General features: G+C 57.4%; 1 protein-coding gene across 1 annotated transcript; it reads right to left on the minus strand.

The window, feature by feature from the left end:
- Nucleotides 1–10,003: 10,003 nt before the first annotated feature.
- LOC113197694 (TRIO and F-actin-binding protein) lies at nt 10,004–24,392 on the minus strand. The gene is made up of 6 exons (XM_077798550.1): nt 24,279–24,392; nt 18,946–19,058; nt 17,174–17,372; nt 16,301–16,454; nt 12,149–12,534; nt 10,004–12,073 (listed from the first exon to the last, which is right to left on the minus strand). The coding sequence occupies exons 1-6, from the start codon at nt 24,390–24,392 to the stop codon at nt 10,004–10,006; spliced, it is 3,036 nt and encodes a 1,011-aa protein (XP_077654676.1).
- Nucleotides 24,393–26,279: the final 1,887 nt, after the last annotated feature.

The following is a 26,279-nucleotide window of genomic DNA, read 5'->3' on the forward strand; positions in this document are numbered from 1 at the left end:
TGCACGAGCGTGGAGCTGGGCATACAGTAGGTACACAGCCTGGAATCCCAGATTTTCTGGGCTTTCCTTTGGTCTTTGGTTTGGTGGCAGGGCTGGGGATCGAGCCCAGGGCCCTGCACGTGCTAGGCCAGTGCTCGACCACTGAGCCACATCCCCGACGCTTTTTGGTTTTGAGTTTTGCTAAGTTGCCCAAGCTGACCTTGAATGTGCACACTCCTGTTTCCCCGACAGCTTGGTCCAGCCCCCCAGATCCCAGGATTGGGGATCAGAGGCCGAGTGCCCCCGCCAGCTGGAGTCCACACTCCCTGGAAGCAGAGCTGGAAGCCTCTAAGCAGAGGCCAGCAAGGCTTTGGAGGACAGAGTGCCCCACCTGGCTACTGTGCCCCCATCGCGGCCCTGAGCACCAGCTTGGAACACGCCTGCGGTGGCACTCCAGCTCCGGCTGACCCAGCCCTGCACACAGATGTGCACGAGGGAGCGCACAGATGAAGACCCAGTGAATTGGTCAGCACGTCTGTCCGCGCAGTCAGGGCTGCTGGGGGCTGGCTGGGAGGTCATCCACGTGGCTGGGAGACCAGAGGGTCCCCCACTATTGCTATTTCCTCTTTGTTCACAAAGCTGTGGCTTCAGGAAGTATGAAGAAATGACTCCAAAAGAGGAAGAGCAAGGTTGTCAGAGCCCAGATAGTGATCAGAGTCCCCTGTCCCCCCCCATCTCACAGAGGGAAGCCTGGCCCCGCAAGCTGCTAGCAAGGAGCACGCACACCAGGGAGAGCTGAGAGGGAGGGCAGGGCCAGAGGGAACACGGGGTGGGCTCTAGAGCCTGGGTTCTAGTTCAAGTCCAGCCATTGACTGGCTATGTGACCTGGGATGACCCCTGCCTGTTCCTCTTCTGCACAGGGAGGGGTGCACAGATCCCCCAGCTCCCAAGCAGCAGGGCCAGACTCGGGCTCCAGGCTGCCAGACAGATGCTCTCCTGTCACACCTGGCTTTTCAGGAGGCCGCCCAGGGAAGAGCAGGATCAGGAAAACAGCCCTGAACAGTGTGTCGCCTGCCCTCTGCCCCTCTGCTCTGGTCTCAGCCCTCTGGAGGCTGAGGGTGATGAGAATCATCTGTTTGGCAGGTTGTAGGGAGGGGTGGGGCAGAGCAGGGCGCTCCAGCTGCAGCCTGGCCCCAGAGCGGCCTCACAGGTCCCACCCCACCCCCCTGATCACATGTCCCTTCCCCCAGAACCTGGAGACCCTCCAGGCCCAGCTGACCCAGCCCTCCTCAACACTTCTTTGGCTCTTAAATGTCCCACCCTGCTCCTCAGCCTGGTCCAGCCCCCCCAGAACCAGAAGGACCTTGCCCTCAGAGACCATCAGGGTCAAACCACGTTTGCCTGGGGAAAGGCAGCGACCTTTGTAGGGCAGCCCAGCAAGTTAGAAACAGAGCCCTGGGCTTCCAACCCCGGGACCGGCCACTCCCAGGTCTCCAAGCCAGAATCACCCTGCTGTCCAGCTTTCCAAACCCCCACCATGTGCACAGATGACCTGGCTTCCCACCTGATTTCCTTCCCTTCCACTCCCCTGTGCCCATGCCCACACCCATCACCCAACTACCGGGTCTGCCTGCTTCTGGTCAGTCAGTAAGTCTTGGCCTTTGCCTGGTTCTGACGCCTCACGCTCCTCTGGTTGGAACTGGAGATGAGAAAGAATACAGATTAACCCAGGTTCTTCCCCAGGGTCCATCTGTCTGTCCACTCTCATCTGTCCCACTCTCATCCATCCATCCAACTTGTATCTCACACCCAGCGTCAGTGAGTCCGAGTGTCCATCCGACCATCCAACGTCATCCACCCTCTCATCCGTTCAGCATCCACCATCCGACCGACCCCTACTCCCAATCCAGCTTCTATTTATTCAGCACCTCTCCATCCATCACGTATGGGTCCTCCTCCGTCTGCTCAACATCTGCTCATCCATCCACCATCACCCCAGCACTGCTTTCCCATTCACCACCCAGCGTTAACTCATCCCTGGGACATTCTCCATCCATAGCCCGCCAGCACACCCCGCAGCACCCTCTACTCTTCCAGCGTCCGTGTATCCACCATTGGTCATCTGTCCATCACCCATCCATCCCATTCACACATCTGGCACCCATCATTCACCCATCGTCTACCTGCTGTCCCACGGCCTCCCTCTGTTTCTCAGATGCTCCATGACCAGCCACCCATGACCAGCCACCCGCTGAGCCAAGCCCCTCCTTCGTGTCAGGCCTGGGCCAGGGCCAGAGGCACACAGATGAAGAAGCCTGGGCTCCTGCCCCTGTGGAGCTCACGTTTCGGAGGGGGAAATGACAGCCCAGCGTGACAGATGGAGGGAAGCAAAACTGCCAAGCTCAGAAGGGGAGCATCGCGAGCTGGGGGTGGGGTGTTTGGGGAGGTCTGAGGACAGGACACCCAAGCGAAGGCTTGAACAATGAGCGGGTGTTTGGTGGGTGAAGAGGCAAGGAAATAGCACCCAGGCAGGGAGCGGCATGTGCAAAGGCGGGAGATGGGCGCAGTCCTGCAGCCCCCACAGAGAGGAGGCTTTGGACGCTGCACCAAGGACGTCTTAGAGAGGAGCTAGGCAGCCCCAGCCACCATTCCTGAGCCTCCCCGGGACCCCTGAGCTGAGGCTGAAGACTCTCTGACCCCCTGCCACCCTTTTGACAGTCCAGCCTGCAGCACCGCAGTGGCCCCTGGGACACAGCACCATGTCCTCCTCCCTGAGCTGCCTGTGGTCTCCTGACCTCCCTGACTAGTCCAGAGGCAAGGGCAAGAGCAAGCTGGCTCTCCCTGCATCTCTGATGTCCGTGCACTGAGCTCATTAAAAGACCAATTAAGAAAAGTCTCAGGGTGGGGCGCCGTGATGCACGCCTATAATCCCAGAGGCTTGGGGGGCTGAGGCAGGAGGATCACAAGTTTAAAACCAGCGTCAGCAATTTAGTGAGGTTGTAAAAGCAACTTAGCGAGATTCTGTCTCAAAATAAAAAAATAAAAAAAGGTTGGGGATGTGGCTCAGTGGTTAAGTGCCCCTGGGTTCAATTCCTGGTACACACACATACACACACACACACACACACACAAAGCCTCAGGGAAAGACCACCAGGGAGGCCTCCCCAGTCCCCCCCTGGGCTCAGGGCTTCACACACCACAGCTGAAAGCACGGGCTTTGGAGTGGAGGCTTTACTGTCATTTCTCCTAACGTTTGCATGTGAGGTCCCCAGCAATGCCTGATGAATTTGAGTCTCAGTTTCCTCATCTGTAACAGGGGGCCGTCGCAGGTCCTTCCTGTCCATCTGAGGCACAGATGGCACAGCACCCAAGATGTCACATGGCAGCAAACACCAATGCTGAGAAGCTCACCCTCCTTGGGGAGGGCTGTATGGGTGAGTGAGCAGGAGCCTTCCTGTCACCCCAGAGGTGCCGCGAGTGCTAGGTCCCATTTTATGGCCAGGAATAGGCCGTGTTCCTGGTGAGCTACAGCCAGGTGGCAGGTCTCTCCCCGCCCCCACCTTCAGATAGAGGCTCTGGGCTTGGAGGACGCACAAAGTACCACTGAGATGGGGGGGACTTGGGGAGCACCTACTATGTGCCTGGTGCTGGGCCTACTCTGCACACAGCCCCCATTTAAGCAGTCTGTCTTGGCAGCCACCTCGACCCAGCGAGCACTCCCCAGCCTCTTCAGTGTCTGCAGAGTAGGGGCGGAGGGAGAGGTGAGGCGCTCCTGGACTCAGCAACTTGGCATGGGGCAGGGGGAGGGGACACAGCCACATGGCTGCAGTCCCAGGCATGGCCAGGTAGGGACCGCAGACACAACATAAACCAGGTGCTGTGTGGCCAGAAGCAGAGAGGCCCTGACCAGAGCGTCCAGCTCATCGCATCAGGGTGGCAGACTTGGTTCTCCCGCCCCAGCCCTCGCTACCTGTGGACAAGGCGGGGCCTCGGAGTCCTTCTCCTCCAGACTCTTGCCTTCCTCATCAGGGTGCTGTGGAGACAAGGGAGAAAGGGCAGAAGAAGCATTCGGGCCAGACAAGGACAGAACCCGGGGGTGGCGGGGCTGGGGTCGTGGCTCAGTGGCAGAGCGCTTGCCTAGCATGTGTGAGGCACTGGGTTCGAATCTCAGCACCACATATCTATTAAAAAAATAAACGTCCATTGACAACTAAAAACATACTAAACAAACAAACAAAAAGTACCGGGGTGGGGGAGACGTGCACGAGCTGGGGTCATGCCACAGGGAAGCCTTTCTAAGAATTGTCTGCACTAGGGTGGACTTTCTGGCCGCCCTTCAGAGGAGGGACAGACTCACCTCCAGCACTGGGGGGCTGCTGCTCCCCAGGTGGCCTATCTGCTCCAGAGTTGAGGTCTCTAGGTCACTTGTCACCTTGGTCTTTGGCCACTGGGTGGAGGTGGAGGTGCAGGCAGGGCAAGGTGGCTGGGCTGGGCTCTGGGGCCGCTGGCCGGGGATATGTCCATTCACTCGAGTGGCCTCCATCCAGTCTTTGGGTTGGCTGTGTCGCTCTGGCTCTGGGGCATCTTTTGTGCCCGGGGGGACCAGCTCTGGTCCTGAAGTCCTGGCAGGGTCACCCCCGTGTCTGGCTGCGTCCCTGTGGGGCAGCCGGGCCTGCAAGAGCTCCAGGAGACCTTCCCAGTCCAGCCTTGGGAGTCGGGCCCAGGCCCCCTCCCCAGGTGCCCGGAGGAGGCCCAGCAAGTCCCTCCAGTCGAGGTCAGGTGGCTTCTCGGGGCCGGGAAGGTGTGGGCATGCTCCCTCTCCGCTCCAGCCCAGGGCAGTGGGTGTCTCTGGCTGCGGAGGGTGTGAGAAGTCTTCGGGACCTGCCCAGGAACTCTCTGGGGGAGTCACAGGCTGCTGGGGACTGGACAGCTCCTGCAGGCTGCCCCAGCCCCCCTGGGCCGGCTCCTGGAAGGGGTCCTGAAGCCCATTACTGGGGGGCTCCTCCTTCCAGGCCTCTGACTGCCCCCAGCCGTCCCTGTACTCCCTGGGAAGGCCCCTCCATGTTCCCTCCAGGCTTCTGGCAGCCCCCGGGCTGGGCTCCCCAAGTCCTGGCCAGCCCTCAGGCCCTGGGCCTTTCTCGTGGTGGCTCCAACTTCTTTCCGAGTGTCTGTGAGAGCCCTGGGACCCCGTAAGCTCCTCCTGACTCTGCCACCCCCTCAGAGGCTGCGGGGAGACGGCTCGGCTTCCTTTAGCAGGTCTCTCAGTCCGCGGCTCCCTCTCAGGGGGTCTGGCTGATGTCCTGGAGGGCGCTGAGGGGGCCTGGAGTCGCCTCTCAAGACTCCTGGACCCAGGGGCCTCTGCTCTGCTCCGACGGGCGGCTGGTTCTGGCTGCTTGGCAGGGAGCTTGGTCACCTGAGGAACAGGTAGGAGGCGGGTGAGGCTCCCGGGACTGGGCTGAGTGGCCACTGTCTTGGCCGGGCCTGGGACAGTCGGCTACGTCCCCACAGTGGCTTGGATGGAGCAGACTGAAGGAGCCAAGGCCTCTGGGCTTCTTCCCCTCCGGGGGGCCAGCTCTGCCCTCCCACCCATGTCCCCAGGTCCAGAGGGAGGCGTGCAGAAGCTGCTCACTCCCAGCTCCCCGGGCTCCCCCTTCCCGAGACACCGATTCCACCCTGGGCTATGGGTGCCGGAATTTCCACCACCAATCCCCAGTTCCTCCGGGGTGGGCCTCGCCCTCTACGAGCTTCTTGGGAAACACAATCCCCACCCTGGACGAGGCTCCCTGGAGCTGGGTGGTGCAGCCCAACCTTCTCCAAACAGCAGGGAGCTAATGCAGAAAGGGCCAGCACCTAAGGGCTCTTTGCAGAGACTAATTTGGGTCCTTCACATTTTACCGAGAGCTTCTGGCCCCTGAGGAGGGAGGAGCCTGGACACCCGTGACTGGGACCTGACCTTTCACAGAGGACTTCCCTGCCCAGGACCCTGCCTTGCAGGAGTGGGAGGAGGAGGCGTGACTCCCCTGGGACGCGGGGGCTGGCAGTGCTCACCTGCCTGCTGGGGATGGGGCTGGAATGTCTCCGGTGAAGCTGGCTTTGACCTTGGCTGGGCCGCTGCGACCATCCCTCATCCTGAGCCTGGAAGGCCCCTGGTGCCTCGGACTTCCTAGGAGCGAATGCAGTTGCTCCTGAGGCCTTAGGGACCGCTCCACCCTCAGTGACCCAGCCCTCCCCTCCCACCCAGCGGGAGGAGATGAGGGGGGCGTCCAGAGACCCACGACAGCCCTAAATGAGGGTTGACCTTCTCGGGCCTCAGTCTCCCCTTCTGAGAAATGGGGCTGGGCAGTGCCACCCTACTCTGCCAGGAGAGAAGCAGGGTCAGGCCTGGGCCACATCTCTCCTGTGTCGTGCTGCCCAACAGTCCACCAGCCACTCTAACAAAGGTAGACTGGCCCTTGTGGGAATTCAGGTTTACTGAGCACCTATTGTGTACCAGGCACTGTGCACACAATGTTTAAGCAAACAGTTATTGAGCATTGAAAAGTAAGAACATCAAGCAGGCTCCGGGCACATCTGTCCCCTCCCTTAGTAAGGAGGTCACCTCCGTAGACCTAGCCACTCCATGAATATTTTCATGGGGTTTGAGAGTCTGACTTCATTTAAATTGGCAAGCAGAGAGGGAGTGGGTGGGGACCGGGGTGGCTCAGTGGCAAAGCATGTATTTAGCATGTTTGAGGCCCTGGGTTCAATCCCCAGCATCTCAAAAATAAATAATGAAAATAAATTGATGATTGGAGTCATGTCTCTGCAGAGTGAGCTGAACTGGGAGGAGAGGCCTGAAGAGGATGAGCCTAGAGTGAAAAGGGAGGGCAGAGGAAGCGGCCTCCCTGGGAGCCGCCCTGCAGCCTGCTGAAGAAGCCTGGGAGCTCGGCAGGGGTTTAGAGTCTGAAAAAGTGCAGTTGGGGTTTGCTGGTCACATGGCTTTTGCCAGTGTCATTAGAACCAGATCCACGGAGCAATTTGGGTTTGAATACACGCGCCCTCCCACCGAGCTGCTCCCAGGCTGTGGTTTGAGTTTTCTGCAGTTCTTAGCAGCTCACACTGGGAAGAGCCCAGGTCCCCTGGAGAGCGTGTAAGCTGGGCGCTCCCCATCAGGTTCACTTTTTAATCTAATTGGACTTTCCCTTCTCCTTGAGAGCCATAAAGGGGAGTTTTCTCTAGAACTGAGGTCTGGTGGCTCCGTGAAGCAAAGCCCCAGGCGTGACTGGTGGATGGGAGGGAGGGGAGCCGGATAGGAAATGCCACACCAGGGAGCAGGGCAGAGCTGCCTTCTCTCCCCGTGTGCATTTCCCAAACTTCACTTGCTAGATGGGCACTCCTTCCGGGAATTCTTTCTTCCCCGTGAGACACTGAGAAGGACCTAGGGATTCTAGAACACTCTGAGGCCCCTACAGAGACCCAGCTTTCCTTATCAGAGGGGCCCCTGTTCCTGAGGGCTGGTGTGGCCACAAGGAGGAGGACTAAAAAGTTTCCTTTGTAAGCATAAATGGGCTCATCGACTTCCAAGTCATCAAGTCTAGCACAGAGAAGAAAGGCTCTGTTTTAAATTCATGTGACAGCAAAATGCACATATGGTTCTGAAATAAAAGATTCCAAAGGTATCTAAAGAATAAAAGGTCAAGATATCAAACTAAAACTCTTGATGCTTTGATGTGATAGCCCTTCCAGAAAAATGTTCCAGGCTCAGAACAATGCTTAGACAGAGTAGATGCTCAATAAACATGGCAGGATGGATGAATGGGAGACGATAAAAGTACTACTCTACCGCCACCCACCCACTCATAACTTCCAGTCTGTCCCTTACACAAATGCATAGTCTAAAAATTTGTCTTCAGGGGCTGGGGCTGAATCTCAGTGGCAAAGTGCTTGCCTAACGCGTGTGAGGCACTGAGTTTGAGCCTTAGCACCAATAAAATAAAGCAATTCTATCCATCTACAACTATAAAAAAATTTGTTTTTAAATTTATCTTCAGAAGACAAATGGCATTCCCTGTGGAAAAGTGCCACACAAGGGGAAATTTTACCCAGAAGAGTTATAAAACTTTGACCAAAAGGTAAATAACCTACTTTGAAGAGGAGCAGAATAAAATATGTAAGATTGTACAAGAATAACTAAACTGCTAATAAAAGGGCAAACAAATCCCTGATTTCTGTTATAAACCCCTTTCTCTCTCCAAAAGTCATTTCAGGGGGAACAAATTTGAAAGTTAACTTGGTTTAAAGATTTCAGAGTCTCTGGGCTATGGTTGTGGCTCAGTGGTAGAGCACTCGTCTCACAAGTGTGAGGTCCTGGGTTCGATCCTCAGGACCACATAAATAAAAAATAAAGGTTTTGTGTCCACCTACAACTAAAAAAATAAAAATAAAAATATTTCAGTGTCTCTCTGTTGAATCTTCAATAAAACAAAGGTATACAAATTGGCGTCAGTTGGGCACAGTGGTGCATGTCTGTAATCCCAGCGAATTGGGAGACTGAGGCAGGAGGATTGCAGGTTCAAGACCAGCCTCGGCAAATTAGTGAGGCCCTAAGCAACTTATCAAGACCCTGTTTCAAAATTAAAAATTTAAAAGAGGTGAGGAGGTGGTAAAGTGCCCCTGGGTTCAGTTACAGTAACAAAAATAAATAAATAAATAAACAAACAAATAAATAAATAAATGCCAAAGAAGGAATGACACCAATGCTGGAGTCCCCAAAGGTTGTCACTTGGATATCAAATGGATCAAGTGTACTGGAAAAGGAAATTTGAAGAATAAGAGATAAGGTTTCTCGTGCAGGTTTAGATCTCAGAGAAATGTCTCAGGGACAGCAAAGAGGAATTTTAAGCACCAAATATTACCTAAATAATAGCTATTTAGGGGCTGGGATTGTGGCTCAGTGGTAGAGCGCTGGCCTAGCACGGGTGGGACCCGGGCGGGACCCGGGTTGGATCCTCAGCACCACATAAAAATAAAGGCACTGTGTTGTGTCCATTAAAAAAAAATAGGTTTTTAGGGAGTGGGATATGTTTTAAACTAGGCTGTGGTAATGGCCCCACAACTTGGTAAATATGCTAAACTTCACTGGAAGTTCTGAGGCTCCAGACCTGCTTTCCTCCCCCTAATCCCCTTGACCTCAACTAATGGAATTCTAGCTCTGGGCCTTGAAAACTCCGCAGCCAGCACTGCTGGGAAAGAAATCTCAGCCACCTAATGAGGGGGACAGTTCCCCTTCTGGCACCAGTTGAAAGTTGAAAGTTAACTTGGTTTAAAGATTTCAGAGTCTCTGGGCTATGGCTGACCAAGGAGGTTCACACCTGGACTCCAGGCATTAGCATCATGTCCCAGGAAAATCATATGTAACCTCTGACCCTAACTCTAATCCTGACCCTAACCCTGCCAGTCTGTGAGCTCACTTATTTAAAACACGGGGCTTCTGGTTGGGGGTGTGGCCCCAGGTTGCATCCCCAACACTGCCAAATAAATAAGATAGAAAATAAGATAAAAATACATGGCTCTGGCTGTACATTTTAAATGAATATCTGTTTTTGGAATTGCAAAAGGGCCTGTGAGTTTTCTTTGCTCTGTCAGAAAAGAATCAAGTTCTTCCCCATGCAAGAGAGATAAATAAATAAATAAATAAAACATCCCTGACTATGGATCAAACAAAAGTTCTGAGAATTTAATTTCATTAAATAATGTGCTATTGCTCTCCCTCCTTTGACAGATGAGGAAACTGAGGCTCACAGGGGTGAACTCATGTTACAGGTCACACAGGATGTGAGTGGCTTGGACCCTGGATTTGAACCCAGCCTGCCTGACTCTAGTCTACATGCAAAAACAGAGATAAAGTGCCTTGCCCAAGGTCACTCAGCCAGTGGACAGCAAAGCAGAAGGATTGGCCCCTTGCTTCTGGCAACATAACCCTGAGTCCACCTGCCCTACGCTCCGCCTCCCGCAGGCCCCCTGGACGCCACTGCCCACCCAGGGCTCACCTGCGCTCCTGCCCGAAGAGGCGCTCCACCTCTGCGCGGCCAGGGCTGCGGGTGCGGCCCCCGTCGCTGCCCTGTGCCTGGGGTCCTGGCTCCCTCTGGGCCAGCCTCCTGGGCGGGGGCAGGTCAGCCAGCACGGTGTACTCCTCCCTTTCCAAATTGTGCCTGGTTTCCCAGGGGGCTGCCGAGCCCCGGGAGCCCCCTGAGCTGCCAGGCGGAGGTGAAGGCGCTAGGAGCGCCAGGTCGCTGGGCGGGTGTCGGGGAGGGGAGGACGCTCGGGGTGCATCTCGGTGGCCAATGCACACTTGTGGGGGCAGCAGGGGGGAGCCGCGCAGGGAGTCGGTGGAGGGGGCCAGACTCTCCATACTAGCCCCGGGGGGGTCCTGGAAGCACAGGGAGGGCTCGGGGGCCTGGCGCGGCGGCGAGGAGAAGGAGGGGGCATCTCGATGCCCGATGCACACGGGGGCGGGCCTGTGCGGGGGTTCGGGCAGAGAGTCAGTGGAAGGGACGAGGCTCTCGGTGCTGGCCCTGGGGTAATCCTGGAGCAGGAAGGAGGGCTCCGGGAACTGGCGCGGCGGGGAGGAGGCCCGAGGCGCATCCCGGTGCCCAATGCACACGGGTGGGGGCAACTGAGGAAGGTCGTGGTGCGGGGGCTCGTTTTCGTTTTCGGTATCTGATGTGTCTGGGAGGAAGGGGAAGGGGTCATACTGGGCGTGGCGAGGGGGCGAGGATGCCCAGGGTGCATCGCGGTGGCCAATGCATACAGCTGGTGGCAGGTGGGGCGGGTCATGGTGGGGCAACTCGATCTCAGAGGCTTGGGGGTCTGGGAAGAAGGGGAAGGGGTCGTGCTGCAAATAGCGGGGCGGTGAAGAGGCTCGAGGGGCATCGCGGTGTCCTATGCACACGGCACACGTTGGCTGGAAGGGCCCGGAAGAGAACTGGGGTGCCCCACAGGCCCCAGGGTACAGAGGCGAGGACATGCGCCAGGCACTGAGGTGGCCAGGATTGTGGGTAGAAGAGGTGGCCCCCGAGGGCAAGGTGTGCTGGGAGGGGCCAGCAGAAGTCTGGGGTGGGTCCCGCTGGGCTGGTCTGGAGGGAGAGGAGGTCTGAGGCCTGTCACCTTGGGTGGGCCGGAGGGACACGGATGCCCAGGGCACCTCACTTTGCTTGGAGCGGGATGGAGAAGAGGATCGGGGGCCGTCACTCTGAGTGGGCCGGAGTGGGAAGGAAGCCCAGGGGATGTCTCTGTTGGTGCGGTGGGGAGAAGGATTCCTGGGACTGTTTCTTTGGGTGGAGCGGCAGGGAGATGGTGGTCCAGGGTTGTCCTTTGGGATACTGGTCTGAAAGCCGGGAGTCCCAGGGCCGTCCCGCTGAACGAAGGAGGAGTGTGGGGAGTCCCGCTGGGTACAGGTGCTCCTGAGGCGCTCCCACCTGGTACAGGAGGCTTTAGGGTTGGCCTGTTGGGCAGGAGAGGTTCTGGGGGCGTTCTGTTGGACGGAAGAGGCTCTGGGGGTGTCCCGCTGGGTGGTTCTGCTGGGGGAGGAGGTTCTGGGGGTGTCCCATTGGGCACAGAAGGTTCTAGAGCTTTCCTTCTGGGTGGTTCTGTTGGGAGAAGAAGCTCTGGGATTGTCCCGTTGGGCACAGGAAGTTCTGGAGTTGTCCCTCTGGGTGGCTTTGTTGGGAGAAGTTCTGGGGTTGTCCCGCTGAGCACAGGAGGCTCTGGGGGTGTCCCGCTGGGTGGCTCTGCTCGGGGAGGAAGTTCTGGGGTTGTTCCGCTGAGCACAGGAGGTTCTGGGGGTGTCCCTCTGGGTGGTTCTGCTGGGAGAGGAGGTTCTGGGGTTGTCCCGCTGGGTGGTTCTGTTGGGGGAAGATGCTCTGGGGGTGTCCCGCTGGGTGGCTCTGCTCGGGGAGGAGGCTCTGGGGTTGTCCCTCTGGGTACAGGAGGCTGTAGGGTTGTCCCACTGGGAGGTTCTGCTGGGAGAGGAGGCTCTGGGGTTGTCCCGCTGGGTGGTTCTGCTCGGGGAGGAGGCTCTGGGGTTGTCCCTCTGGGCACCGGATGTCCTGGGGGTCTCCCGCTGAGAAGTGGGAACAGACGATTGTGGGCTGTCCTGTTGGGTAGAGGTTCCGAGGTTGTCTTCCAGGGCAGCTCTGAGGGGAGAGGACGGTTGAGGACGGCTTCCTTGGGTGGATGAGGTTCCGGGGCTAGCCCGTGGGCTTACTCTGGCGGGCAGTGACGTCGCCTGGGTATTCCGCTGGGTGAAGGAGGCCCTGGGGGTGTCCTGCTGGGTGGAAGAGGGCCTAGGGTTGTCCTTCTGAGCGACTCGGTGGGGAGAGGAGGCCCGGGGGGCTTCGCGCTGTGCAGAAGCAGCCTGAGCAGAGGCCCGGGTGGTGGCGCTGTGAGGTCTGTGCTGTGGTGTCGCAGAGGAAGCCTGGGCAGGGGCTGAGTGCTGTCGCTCCAAGGAGAAGTACCGGCCTTCTCCCCGGAGCTTGGCCCAGTGCTGTGCTGCACAGCGGCTCCCAGCGCCCGAATCTGGAGGGAGACGCAGAAGGTGAAGGTGAGGAGGGCGCCAGGCCAGTCCCCACACCCTCTCTTTCTTTGTCCCCAGGGACCCATGATGGGGGCAGACCCTGCTCCTCTCCATGAGGACTGCACCCCTGACCGAGGCTGGCTGGACCTCCCTCTCCTCTGGGGCTGGGATTTGAAATCAAAGCCAGGTTCGCTCGCCAGCAGGGGGCGCCAGGCCTGAAGCCACTGCACAACTCCCCGTCCAGTTCTGCTTCCTGCAGAGGGGGTTCCGGCGAGTTGCTCTGATGTCTTCTAAGGAGCCTCCTGTGTGTGACACTCTAGAGGGCTCCTGTTCCCTGTGCCTGCCAGCTCTTCCAGCTCAGGAGGCCCCGCCCAGCACTGGCTGTCTACAGGGAATCACAACCTCAGGCCCTGCCCCATGTGCACCCTCAGCATTGACCAGATTCCAGACGACTTAGGCACCTCAGAGCTTCAGAAGCGCTGGTCTAGGGACCAATGAACTTCCCTCAACAGTTACCTCTTCCCACCCCCGCCCATGATGGCATTGCCATGACCTTGGTGTCACCTCCACCCCTCTGATTCCTTGGCCACCAGCTGTGTCCCCGGGCTGGTGCTCAGGTGAGCAGCACTGTGGTCTTGTCTTGAAGGAACCACAACTGCCTTCCTGGACGTCCCCTCTCCTTTGCATTCAGCTCCGTCCCCTCCACCCTTGCTACGCGGGTGTCACCTAAATCTGGATCCCTAGCACTGCTGTTCCAGATGGGCTGATGCTCCAGGGCCATGCTGAGCGCGGTCCAGACCCACCAGCTTCTCTCATCTCCAGCCTCCCCTCCACCCTGCCACTGCCGGTCCTCGCCTGGGTGGTTGCAGTAGCACGGGCATGTGTTCTTTGGGTCCAATGTCACGGTTTTCCCCAGGGAGATCCTTTCCAAAGCAAAATGACCAGATCCCTCTGCTCACAGTTTTGCAGGGGAGGATGAAAGACCAGGAAGCTGTCCCAGAGAGGACACAGAGGAGACCTGGCAGCTGATGCCATGTGGGATGCTAGAGTGGACATAAAGGGCTACTAGAAGAGAAACGAGAGGCTCCCAGTGAAGTGTGTAGTTTAGTTAATAGTGTCACACCCCAGCGTTCATTAATTAACTAATCAACATCTTTTGGTACCAGGGATTGAACCCAGAAGCACTTAACCACTGAGCCACATCCGCAGCCCTTTTTTATATGTTTTTTAGAGACAGGGTCTTGCTGAGTTGCTGAGGCTGGCTTTGAACTCAGGATCCTCCTGCCTCAGCCTTCCAAGCTGCTGGGATTACAGGGAGGCCCCACTGCGCCCGGCTCTTTTCTTTTTTGTGCTGGGGATGGAACCCAGGGCCTTGTACACGCTGGGTGAGTGCTCTACCTACCTCCCCAGCCCTCGCTGTGTTCATTTCTTAATTCAGATCACTGCACTGTGGCCATATTCAATGCCAACATCCGGGGAACCAGGGCAAAAGGCATAATACACCTCCCATACCATCCGGGTAACTCTCAAATAAATTTTATTTTTTGAGGGGGTTGCTGGGGATTGGGAATCCAGGGTCTTGTGCATGCAAGGCAAGCACTCTACCCACTGAGCTGTATCCCCAACCACAATTTTTTTTTTTATTTTTTAAAATTTTATTTTTTAGTTTTAGGTGGGCACAATATATTTATTTTATTTTTATGTGGTGCTGAGGATCGAACCCAGTGCCCCATGAATGCTAGCTGAGTGCTCTACCACTGAGCCATAACCCCAGGCCCTCGAATAAATTTAAGAGTATTTCAAAACAGGAAGTTAGAAAGAAAGAGAGAGAGAGAGAGAAGGGGGAGAGAGGGAGAGAGAGAGACAGAGAGAAGGGCTTCCTACTGCATTTGAATAAAATCCCCAATTTCCGACGCCAGGCTGGCTCTGCCCCCCCCCCCCCCCACGGCAGCTTCCGCACCTGCCTACCTTTGGGATCCTGGAACACGCCACAGACACCTCACCACCCCAGCTCTTGCTGCTGCCTCTGCCTGAAGCGCGCCCCTCTTCACCTGGCTGGTTCCTTCAGGCGCCCCTGTCACCGGGAGCAGCCCTGGGTCACCTCCTCACATGGTCTCGTTCACTTGGTCCCCTGCTTCCTCCCCAGCAAGCTCTCTTCAGGAAGGGCCTCGCTCTGGGGATGGGGCTTGGAAAAGCGCTCAGCACACAGTAGGTGCACAGCACACAGTAGGTGCACAGCACACAGTAGGTGCACAGTACACGCTGTGCTGCCACCTCCAGCTCTAGCTGTGCTTGGGCCTGGGGTCCCTGTCCTTTGAGAGTGGGCACTGGCCGAGCTGCCCCTGCAGGGGGCCCAGCTCCTTCCCACCATCTGAAGTAGCCTGGCGCCTGGCCCTTCCAGGGTCGCCCTCACTCCCAAGCCCCTTAGTGACCACAATGGGGTAGGAGCCTGCGTGTCCGTTGGGCTCTGTGTCCCCTGCCTACCTGGTGAGCTCTGCAAACAGGCAAGAGCTCAGAGAGTGGAGGGCGGAGCCCTCAGCATCCCAGAGTTGGCCAAGTCCTGGGCCTTGGCCCCTGGCCTGGCATGTAGGAAGAGGCCACCAGGTGGACAGTGGTGTCCACTTCTGATGAAGTTGGGCACAGGGCGAGGCTGCCCACCCATGTTGTAAGGTGGGGTTTTTTCTTTTTTTTTAGTATCAGGGATTGAGCAGAGGGGCACTTAGCCGCTGAGCCACATCCCCAGCCCTTTTTATTTTTATTTTGACACAGGGTCTTGCAAAGTTGCTTTGGGCCTTGCTAAATTGCTGAGGCTGGCCTTGAATTTGTGATCCTCCTGCCTCAGCCTTCCTAGTTCCTGGGATTACAGGTGTGCGCCTCCACATCCGGCCCACAATATGTTTAGGAGCAAGAAACCAGGGGCTCAGTGAAAACCCCACCTGACCTTCCAGACCCCTGGCCCCATGGACTGCCCACTGGAGCTCAAACGCAGATGCTCTGGCCGCCTAACCTCAAATCCTGCCCCTGCTGAAGACAGAGACAAGGAGACGCAGAGCAGTGGCGATCCAGCGAGGGCTCACACTCTGGGATGCAGCATCCTGGGCACGTGTCTGGTGAGCTCGGCCCCTGTGGGCTCCGCCTGATGGCAGCCCCTCCCCTCTCTGGGAACAGTCATCCTCATTTCTCTCCTTTCCCCATATCGAAGGCCACGAGGTTCATCAGAAGCTGACCCTGGTCACCAGGTGGGCACATCCTCCATCCTGAGTCCCAGCGAGAACCCTTCCTGAGACTAGCCCCAGGTTAGAGAAGACTGGACCCTCCTTCTAAGGAAGCTGATGAGCTGGTGGGACACACCTACACAGCGGTGGCCATCATGCCAGGGTCAGGGGAGGGTCTATCTAAGGATGGAACCACCTCAGAAGAAAGCCAAGCAGAGGCCAATTTCCTGATGCTGCTGAACACCTGGATCCAGCCATGCCTGAAGTCACACCCCTGAGGCTTTTTATTTATGTGAGTCATTCCATTCATGTTCAACCAGTTTCTTTCCTTGCAACTTACGGATCCCAACCTGGTTGTGAAATGATGTATTTAAATCAGGCAGCCTGCCCATCATGGTTGTCCCTAATTCCACAGAAACTTTACTATTATTAGGACTCAGATCACCAAAGTCAGCCCTGCCCGTGGCCCATTTGCCAGTGAGTGGCTATCTGGGGAACTCCAGGTCCTTACCATGTCCATGGTCACGGGGACTAGCCTGATAGAAGGACTCACCATCCTTTTTCTGGCCTGCAGTGTCTCCTCTTGTAGGGGACCTGGTGGCCCTTCGGGCACCTTCGGCTCTTTGCCCCTCCTGGGGCCTCTGCGGGATCATCGCGAGCAGGTCCCGGCTGGGGACTTCCGCCCACCTCTCAACAGTGTCGCAGTCCTACCAGGAAAAGGGAGGACAAAGCCGTGTTGGGTGGGGGGAGGCGGCCCCCGCCTGCAGTCCCAGCACAAGACGCCAAAGGCACTGACCTTGAAGGTGCCCACTGAGTGCCCTCGCCCACCTCCCTGCAACCCGGGCCAGCAGGCAGCTGGAGAGCCCAGAGTCTGTCCAAACCCGCAGCCAGGAGGTCGGGCTCAGATCCCAGCCCTGTCACTTCCCCTGTGTGGCTCTAGTGGCCATGGCCATCTCCAGGACAGAGGGAGGTGGAGCCCCCAGCCCTGCACATAGCCCAGGCCACCTGGGGGGCACCTGCTGGGGTGTTAGGCTGAGCCTGTCACTCCCCGCCAGGTTCTTCTGAGGGACAGTCTCATGACAGGCCAGCCTCCTCTGACCCCCCACGGCCCCTCCACGGGAGAGCTTGAGAGGACTCCAGGCCTGCTCCCGCACCGCTGGAGGGCCCAGTCCCTGCCGGGAGGACCCTGTCCTGTCCTTGGAAACCGATGCCAAGAGTGGCCATGGGCTCAGCAGCTGTGACAGGGCCCAGTCCCAGGCCTGCTCTGGACACAGCGCCCACATCCCAGCCCTCTGGGACCCGAGAGGCTTTGGCAGCCACCTTCGTCCCCACCGCCCCAGGCCCAGCTGCCGGGATACCCTCCCAGTTCCTGCTGGGCTCAGGGGTAGATCCTCTCTTCTCCCTCTGTCTCCAGCCCCCAGCTCACCACAGAGGACCACCTGCTGGTGTCATGGGTGGAAGTGCCAGGGCTGCAGCTGGTGTCAGAGTTGGGGTCCTCGTAGCAGCTGCCACTCGGGGAGGGGGCCAGGCCCTCCAGATAGGGCACTGCCTCCAGCTCCTGGTGCCTGCTCCTGGGGGCAGCTGTGGGGTCCTCCTCAGGAAGCCCTGCTGTCAGGGACAGGCCCCTGGGACAGGAGACACTCGTGACTTTCCCCCCAAAAGTAATAGGGAATTAGGGAGCACTCCTCCGTCCAGATGCACACGGGAACACACTCTATAGGGGCCAGGGATCTGCTGTCACTGCAGACAGGGAGCCACCCAGGGCCTCATGAGCTGTGCGACCACAGCCTCCCTTTGAAGTACAATGATTCCCATTTTATAGATGAAGGAAATGTGACTCAGAGAGGTCAAGATATTGGCCACAGTCACACAGCCAGAAAAGGACAGCTGGATTGTGAACCAGGACAATTGCCTGGGCTCCAAACCCTTGTCACTAGAGCAGGAGTGGGGACTCCAAGCTCAGTAAGAATAAGACAATAGACTCATGCTGGACTACTGCGGGGAGGTGGGAGACTGTGGGGCAAGAGCTGCAGAGAAAAACCTTGCTTTAGTTTAGAGAAGCCAGTCAGGGCAGCCATGACCCAAGGAGGCCTGTAGCTGACGTCTTTCAAGATGGGGACACACAGATTGACCTACAGGCTGGTAATGAGTGATGACTCCAAAAGAGTTCTATAGTCAAGTTTGGGGCAGAACACATGTCTCTGCCTCCCCCACCCAAACCCACCCCGTACTGCCTTGCAGATGCATGCCTACAAACTAAAAGTCCTGCTGGGAAACCATTCGACTTCCCCTCTCCCAGGGTTTCTGAAATGTATTTGAAAGCCGAGCTTTTCTTTAAAATAACGCCTTGGGGTGAGGGAAGTAACTCAGCAATAGAGCTCTTGCTCAGCAAGGGCCGAGGACCATAAAAAATGAAAGAATAAGTAAAAGCAAAGCCTACTGTGAGGAGCACATGTTTCCAAGCAAGGCCATTTGATTCTGCACCGTGTGCGCAGGCGCGCGCGCACACACACACACACACACACACACACACACACACACACACACGGTGCTGGGATGGAACCAGAACTTCACATGTGCTGGGCCAGCACCCTACCACTGAGATGCGCCCAGCCCTGACCTGTCCCTCTTATTTTACAAAGAAAGTGAGGCCCAGAGAGATGGATCAACTTGCCGGAGGTCCCCCAGCCTCTGAGGGACAGACCAGAAGCTGGGACCCAGGTTTCTGGATCCTGAAGTCATGGCCTCCCCAGGTTCCATGACCCCACACGGGGTCCAGGGGAGTCCAGGGGAGCGCAGGCCTGGGGTGGAGGGAATCCAGAGACTGGCGCAGTGCACAGCCAGGAAAGAGGGTGACAGCTGGTGCCCGGCCAGGCTAAGCGCAGGCCTCCTCTGCATGGCCGCCGCCCCCTGGAGAGAAGCTGAGCTAGGGAACTAGCGAGTGGGTAGGACCCTCAGGAAAGACAGCCAGGGCTGGGGACAGTAGGCTCAGAGACCCAGGACCCCAAAGGGACAGTCTGGTCCAAGTTCTCCTGTGGGGCTGAGGCGCATGCCTCCTGCCTGCCTGTGCCCAGAGCATGGACTCCCCACGTGACCCTTCAGCAGCATCAGGCAGACGCTGTCCCATGGAGAGTGCAGGAGGGGTGGTGAGGCCACCCTACCCCAGGGAGCCTTCCCTGGTCCTTGGGCTCTACCCACCTCTTGGGCCCCTGGCAATCGGAGGTGGAGGCGCTGAGCGGGTCCTCAGGGGCTGGCGGGCAGCGGGGCAGGTCGCAGTAGGGCGCCTCAACGCTGGAAGGGCTCCCCAGCTCCTGAGGCAGAGCAGGAGAGAGAGGGCTCAGTGCCTCCCGCAGGAGGCCACGGGGAGGGGTGGGTTTCAGCCATGTCCTCAGGGAGCGCCTGCTGCTGCACGAGGCTGCCCCTAGGGACCCGGCTGGGGCTGGCAGGGTGTGTACACAGCGGGCCTAGGCTCAGGTGTGTGTTCTTAAGGTGTGTGTGTGGCGTGCGCACGTGTGCATGGGACTCTTGAAGGTGCGTGTGCGCACAGAGAGTTAGGGGCGCCGGGCGTGTGCCTGTGTGAGCGCACGCAGTTCATTCAGGGGTGTTTCAGTGCGTGCGTGTCTGAGAAACAGAAGTGATCCAAAAGGGCCTCTGGTGGCCAGAAGGCAGGTGCAGGATGCCTGGCCTGGCAAACAGGGAGAGGTCTGTGGGGAGAAGAGCTGGTCTGGTGGCCGAGATGGGAAGCGAGATCTCAGAGGAGAGAAGAGATTTGCCCCTCTCAGGGCCAGGCAGGGGCTCAGGGCCAGGCATGGGCTCAGGACAGGAGTCAGGGGCTCAGGACAGGAGTCAGGGGCTCAGGACAGGAGGCTGGGGCTCAGGACAGGAGGCAGGGGCTCAGGACAGGAGGCAGGGGCTCAGGACAGGAGGCAGGGGCTCAGGACAGGAGGCTGGGGCTCAGGACAGGAGGCAGGGGCTCAGGACAGGAGGCAGGGGCTCAGGACAGGAGGCTGGGGCCCCAGGCGTGGCGAGGGCCATGGCCCTCGTACTCCTCTCCCCTCCTGGCCTCAGCACGGCCACACCTGGGCCCTGGAGCTGGGCTCACCCAGGGGGAACGGCAGCGGCTCGCCTCCACCAGGGCCCCCCCAGTCCTCCGGCTGCCTGGAGTGGCAGGGCCTCCCCTGGTGGTGGGACACCCGGCCATGGCACCCGTGCCCCGCCTCCTCTCGGGTTACCTGGGCAGCGGCTCCTGTGGTAGCAGCAGCGGCTGGCGGCTGTCAGCACCCTCGTCCCCGGGGGGCTCCAGCTCGGGCCCCCGCACTGCCGCCCTCCCGGCCCGACTCTGGGCCGTGGCGGCAGCAGCAGAGGCAGCGGAAACCTTAGAGGGGCCGGCCAGGAGCAGGGGCCCCTCATTACTGTTTCATGAGCCAGGGCCCAGCCAAGAACAATGGGGCACATGAGACCCAGGAACCCGATCCCAGCGGCTCACCTGAGAGCCAGGGCGGGTGGGAGCCTGGGCGGGGCTCCCTGGGGACCCTGGGACTGGAGTCCAGGGCCGAGGCTGCGGCCTGATCAGTGCCCCAGGTGGGCACAGGCTTTCCTGGACCAGGAAAGTCACCCCCGGCAGGGCCTGGGAGTGCTGAGGTGTCGGCTGCGACTCCAGCAGAGGATCAGTTCCACCCCCTGCCCCGAAGCCAGATTCTGATCTGATCAGCGCTTGGCAGCAGGAGGTGTCAGATCCACAGCCGGGCCCGGCGCCTTGGCCACCCAGGGGACAGTGCAGCATGAAAAAGTGGGAGTGGCTTGCTGGACACTACCAAGGGTCCTGGCTCAGCAGCACCTCAGCCTGGCATGGCACCTGCTCCCACTGTCACCCCAACCCATCACACCCACTGCCCACTCCCCAGGCTTGTCTGCCTGTCTGGGGGATCAGCGCGGGCTTCAGTCTGAGACCTGCGTCCTGTCTGGGCTCCTCCACTTCCCAGCCAGTGGCCTCACCAGGGCCTTGTCTCTGTAGTGCAGGCAGAGGGAGGCATGCCCAGGATCGTGGCCATGATTTGCCCTCTCTGTGCCTCAGTTATGTCATGCAGAACTGGCCTGAGCCACGTCCTAGGGGCTGCCAGGAGAATTAAATGAGTCAATATCTGTAAAGGGCTCAACAGCATCTGCCCTTTCCCATCGTAAGTAAATAACAACGAAAGAGCATTAAATAAACTGTAGACGCGGGCAATTGTCAGAGTAATGCTAAATGCAATCAAGACTTTGTGGAAGGGCAGGACCCGAGCACCCAGCCACCCACCTTCCACTGCCTGCCCCCGGCACCTGGCTGTGACCTGGACAAGGTCATGTGACCCCTCCCCTGGCTCTCAGCCTCTGGGAGACTCAGCTGTGAACAGAGGGACAGGAATCCGGAGCCAGGGGCCTGTGGGAGCTGGATTCCAAGGATTCCTTGTTGACCAGTTGGTCAGCAGTTGGTCATTCTTGGTGATGATGGGGACACCCTGGGACATGGCCATTGACACCTATTCTAGAGTAGCTGAAGATGTCATAGTGGACCTGGCCCTGCGTCTCTGAGCCCACTGTGATTAGAAGTCTGGCAGGAAACTTCAGTCCCTCAGACTGGAGGTGCTTTCTAACAGAGGCTTTTCCGTTTCACATGTTTGAAATCTCAGGGGCCAAGAGGTTTGTTTGTATTTTGTTTGGTTTGGTGCTGGAGATGGAATCCAGGGCCTTGCACATGCTAGGCAAGCGCCCTACCGCTGAGCTGCATCCCAGTTCTTTATATTTTGATTTCTTCATTTTGGAACAGGGTCTTGCTAACTTACCAAGGCCGGCCTTGATCCTCCTGCCTGGGTCTCCGGGTAGCTGGGATCCCAGGCACAGCCACTTTAAGGTCAGTTTTTCCTGTTACATCTGCTACACAAGAATTCTGTCCTCCATTGAGCTGGGTCCCACGGCCAGGCTCAGCCCTGGGAGGCTCAGGGGAGTTTCACACCTTGGGGTCTTGTCATTGGAGCAACTGGAAACTAAAGGATTTGGCACCAGTACCCTTCTCTGGTCATGAAACCCACTCCACCTGTGGCTGCTGGGAGGAGGCCACACTCTGGTGTCTGCCTTCCATCATGGGCTGCGCGTCTCTGTCCTCCAGGATTCTCTGCCTCCTGTTACCTGGGGCTAAAAGCTGGATTCAGTGGCCAGTGCTTGTCTAGAAACAGCTGTGTCCTGGCCCCGGGGGCCTCTCCTCTTCCCACCCCACACTCCGCCCAAGACTTTTGTTGGAGCCAGACCCCAAAGATGGGCACGGCTCCATCTCCTGCTGCGGTCTGACGCTAAGTGCAGCCCTGGTCCTCAGCAGCCTCCCGCCTCCACCGTGCCTGCAGGTGCACCAGCAGCTCCACGCGGACCTCCACCCCAAGTAGCTGCCCACGGAAATAATGAGGGGTCAGCCAGGGCTTCTCCCTCCCCCACACCCAGATTATCAGCTAGTTCTCCAGGGCGTCCTCTGTCACCACCCCAAAGCCCCGTCCTCTCTGGCACAAATGGGTACTCGCACATTTTCCTCACTGGTCCCTGATTCACTCCTGCCTCTCAGCACTTCATTCTCTGCCCAGAAATCACAGTGACTCTGAAAAATGCAAATCGAAAAACATTCACTGTCACTTTTTTATTTAAATTCCTCAGTGAATCCCCATGACTGTCAGAACAAAATCCAAAAATCCTCAGCGGGTCCACAAAGCCACATGAGGCCCCACCTGGTGAGACCCAGGCTCCGCCCGTTTTCCATCCAGCTTCATCCTGTAGCTTCAGTGTCCCTCCCTCTCGCTTACCACTCTCCAGTCCACCAATATGCCTCCTCCTTTCTGCCTCAGGGCCTTTGCACATACAGTAGTACTACTGCCTTCCTCTGCACTTCCCCAACTTCGATGGCTAATGCCTGCAAGCCTTTCCCTAGCAGCCAAGTGTCACCAGGGAAACCTTCCCCATGTGCCATCATTTACCCTCTGCCACTTGCTATTACTTATGGCACTTATCACAACCATGACTAAATAATCACATGCAGAATTTCTGACTCTCCATTTCCCTGACTATCAGCCCCACAAAGCAGGAATATGTCTGTCTTATTTATCACTATGTCCCCAGTATCCAGCACCATGGCGGGCACATTTTACGCACCTATTCAATATGAATAAATATGTGAGTTGACTTGAGCTCTTTGCTGAGAATAGGTGAGATTGATGCTGGAACTCACACCTGTCTGAATCCACACTGGCTCTCCCCACCCACTGGGAGGAGGCCACTAGCATGGGAGACGGACTTTCGTGCATCTGTTGTCCTCAGGGACAAGGTGGCAGCTGTAGCTGGAGGTATCAAGGCTGCTGTAAAGGAGCCTCCAAGCTTACCTCTCTGGTCAGGAAGGGGGTAAAGAAGAAGCTGCATGTACTGAATGGGCCCCACGCGGCTTGGGATAAGTACTGGCAGCGATCCAGAGTGAGGAGCCTGCTGCCCCCATGGACCCATGAGGACAGAAAGCCAGAGAACGTAAAGGGCCCAAGGCCACACAGCCGTTAAATGGTAACCCCAGGACTGCGCCTGCAGCCTGCTGGCTCCTAAACCGAAGAGTACCCTCCACTACGGCCGCTTTCAGATCTAAACCCCTGCAAGAAGCTCGCTGCCAGGCTCAGGAGGAGCCTCAGACCCCACAGGGAATGACGAAGTCAGAGGGGGTCAAGGCTGGAAGGGCCCCTGGAGATCCAGGAGCCCCATGCCTCCCGGGGTGCGTGTGCCAGGCGCTCTGGGATTACCCTACAGGGGCTTGGCATCGGACACACCAACCGCAGAGTAAGAAAACCAAGACCCTTTCGCTCTCGCAGCAGCTTCAGGAAGAAAGTCTTTGGCAGGTTCTGGGGTAGTTTTAACACCCAATATCTGCTAACCTGCCTTCTTTGTTGGGGGAGGGTACTGGGGATTGAACTCAGGGGCACTCGACTACTGAGCCACGTCCCCAGCCCTATGTTGTATTTTATTTAGAGACAGGGGCTCACCGAGTTGCTTAGTGCCTTGCCGTTGCTGAGACTGGCTTTGAACCCACAATCCTCCTCTCAGCCTCCAGAGTCACTGGGATTACAGGTGTGTGCCACACATCGGGTTAGGCCCTGGTCTTAATTTCTTATTTGTGGTGGTGGTGTAAAGTTTTGTCTCATATAAGTGAAAAAAAGATGTTGATTTTGGGTTTGGGAGTGCAGCTCAGAGGTAGAGCTTGCACAGGGCCCTAGGTTTAATCCCCATTATCCCCCCACAAAAGATTTTAATCTAAGATAAGTAATAGATTAGATGAAGCTATGGTAAAAATCAAAAACTGGAGGAAAATGACTAAAGATTTTAAAACATCAACATGGTTCAGCCACCTCATTGTATCGACAGGTAAACTGAGGTGCTGGCCAGAAGGAAGTATTTGGGTTCAACTTCAAGTTCATGGCCAGGCATTGTGATTCCCCCATCCCAAACCACCCCAGCCACCCAGGAAAGCCACTCACCTGGTATCTTGCTCCATGGGCCTCCTCAGGGTGGAGGCAGTTTTGACAGCAGCTCTGGGTAAGCATAGTGGCCTGGAAGGGTTCCCAGGAGACCTTCTCAGCCTCATGCTCCATGTTGGGTGAGCCAGGCCAGGGCAGCTCCTGTGAGCCACTGGCTGACCTTCTAGAAGGGGCCTGGGGAGAAAGGGGGAGTAGTTCCAGGACCAGATGACTGACGAGCCACCCACTCAGACCCTAGCCCCCGTGTCTCCAGGCCGGACGAGGACCAAGGATCCGTGGCTATCCATCCGCTCATGTTCCTTTATTCACTCAGTAAACACTCCTCAATACCTAAGCACCCAGGCACACTGCCAAGTATTTGACCTGTGAATTTTTAGCCCTCACTACAGTGTTGTTCAAAGTGTGTTCCAAGGACCCTACGTTACACAATCCTGGTCTGCTCATAAAGAAATACAGATTTCCAGCTGCTAAAGAGGCCAAGGCAGGAGGCTTGCTTGAATCCAGGAGTTCAGGATCAGACTGGGCAACATAGAAAGACCCTTATCTCTTAAAAAAATGCAGATTCCCTATTCCTTCTCCTGATTCACTCAGTCAGAATCTCCAGGAGGTGAGGCCTGGGGGTATGTCTTTTAAACAATTCCTGTGGGAGATTCCAGCAAGCACCCCCAAATTTTAATACCTTTTTTATAGCAATCCTGGCATTGCAGTTCAAATTCATGCTAATTTCAGATGGGACAACTAGAGCTCAGAGAGGTTCCCTGACAGGCAAGGTGCTGTGGCTGAGCGGAATTCAAATCCAGGTCAGTGTGCGCCCCACTCTCTTGGAGGTGGAATCGAAGGGCCCTAGGGTCACACTGACAGCTTACACAGTTCACTTGGGAAACACAAGGAGAGGTGAAAGGCTACCCAGGTGTTTTTAGGGTTGAGGACTAAGTCTTAAACAAAAGTAAACAGCCTAAGATTACACAGCAAGTTTGTGACAGAGCTTACGGGAAAGAAACCCTGATGCTTTGACCTGAGCCCAGGGCTCCAATGTTCAGCCTCTGGAAACAAAGCTGGGTCAGGAGAGGGATTGGAAGAAGCCCTCCCCACCGGTAAGGAGACCAGGACGGCAGGGGCGACATCTGACTCCAAACACACAAACACCTTAAGGCTCCCCCTGCCACCCCACACTTACCGGACCTGGTGACTTTCCTCCAAAGCTCCCAAGGGATCAGGCCTTTGTTGTCAATCTCAGCTGAGAGCTGTGGAATTTCATGTCTCCACGGGGGCAGCAGGGGAAGGCTCCATCTCCTCCCCAGGAGAGAGGACCGCAGAGGGGACAGGGTGGGGTACCCACTAGCCCGCCCGTGGCATAGGAGCCTCGGATCTTTACGGGGCAGTCATCTCCCTGCCTCGCTCCCTGTGGCCGACGGTGGACAGATGCTCCGCACCACCTGGGCGGTTCTTTCCCGGTTGGTCCACATAAAGGAGTACCGCCTTGGACGGAGAACGCCATTCATTTCCCTGGGGGCGGGGTGGGGGGCTCTATTCCACGTGCCCCCAGCTGCTCCGTTCTCCCCTACCTCAATCAGTTGGCAGAATCTTTCTCTAAGATGCACTTTATATTTAACAACGAAAACCGTAAGTGGCCACGCCTGCCCCACCCGGAGAATGGACCCCTGGACCTCTCTCCATCCATGCCGGCAGCCAGCTCCTCCCGCATCTCTCAGCCCCCTTCCCCTCCCCAGCCGCCCTTTTTCCACCGCTCGCTCGACGCTCACCTGGGCTCGGGTTTCCACGCACTGGGGCTGCGGGGTGCGAGTACCAGGGTCACGGCCTTTACATTTTAACAATGAATCAAAACGCTGCCGGGCGGTGGTAGGCTCGCTCTCAGAGCCTCATTTACATGAAGGCCGTGGGATTGGACCAGCCGAAGACGAGGGGCGGGGCGGAGGCGGGCGGTGCCCCGCTGCCTAGGAGCGCGGGACTCGGCACGTTCCGCCTGGGCAGCAGCATCTC

This window comes from Urocitellus parryii, chromosome 5 (assembly GCF_045843805.1).
Source record: "Urocitellus parryii isolate mUroPar1 chromosome 5, mUroPar1.hap1, whole genome shotgun sequence".
Lineage (NCBI taxonomy): Eukaryota > Metazoa > Chordata > Mammalia > Rodentia > Sciuridae > Urocitellus > Urocitellus parryii.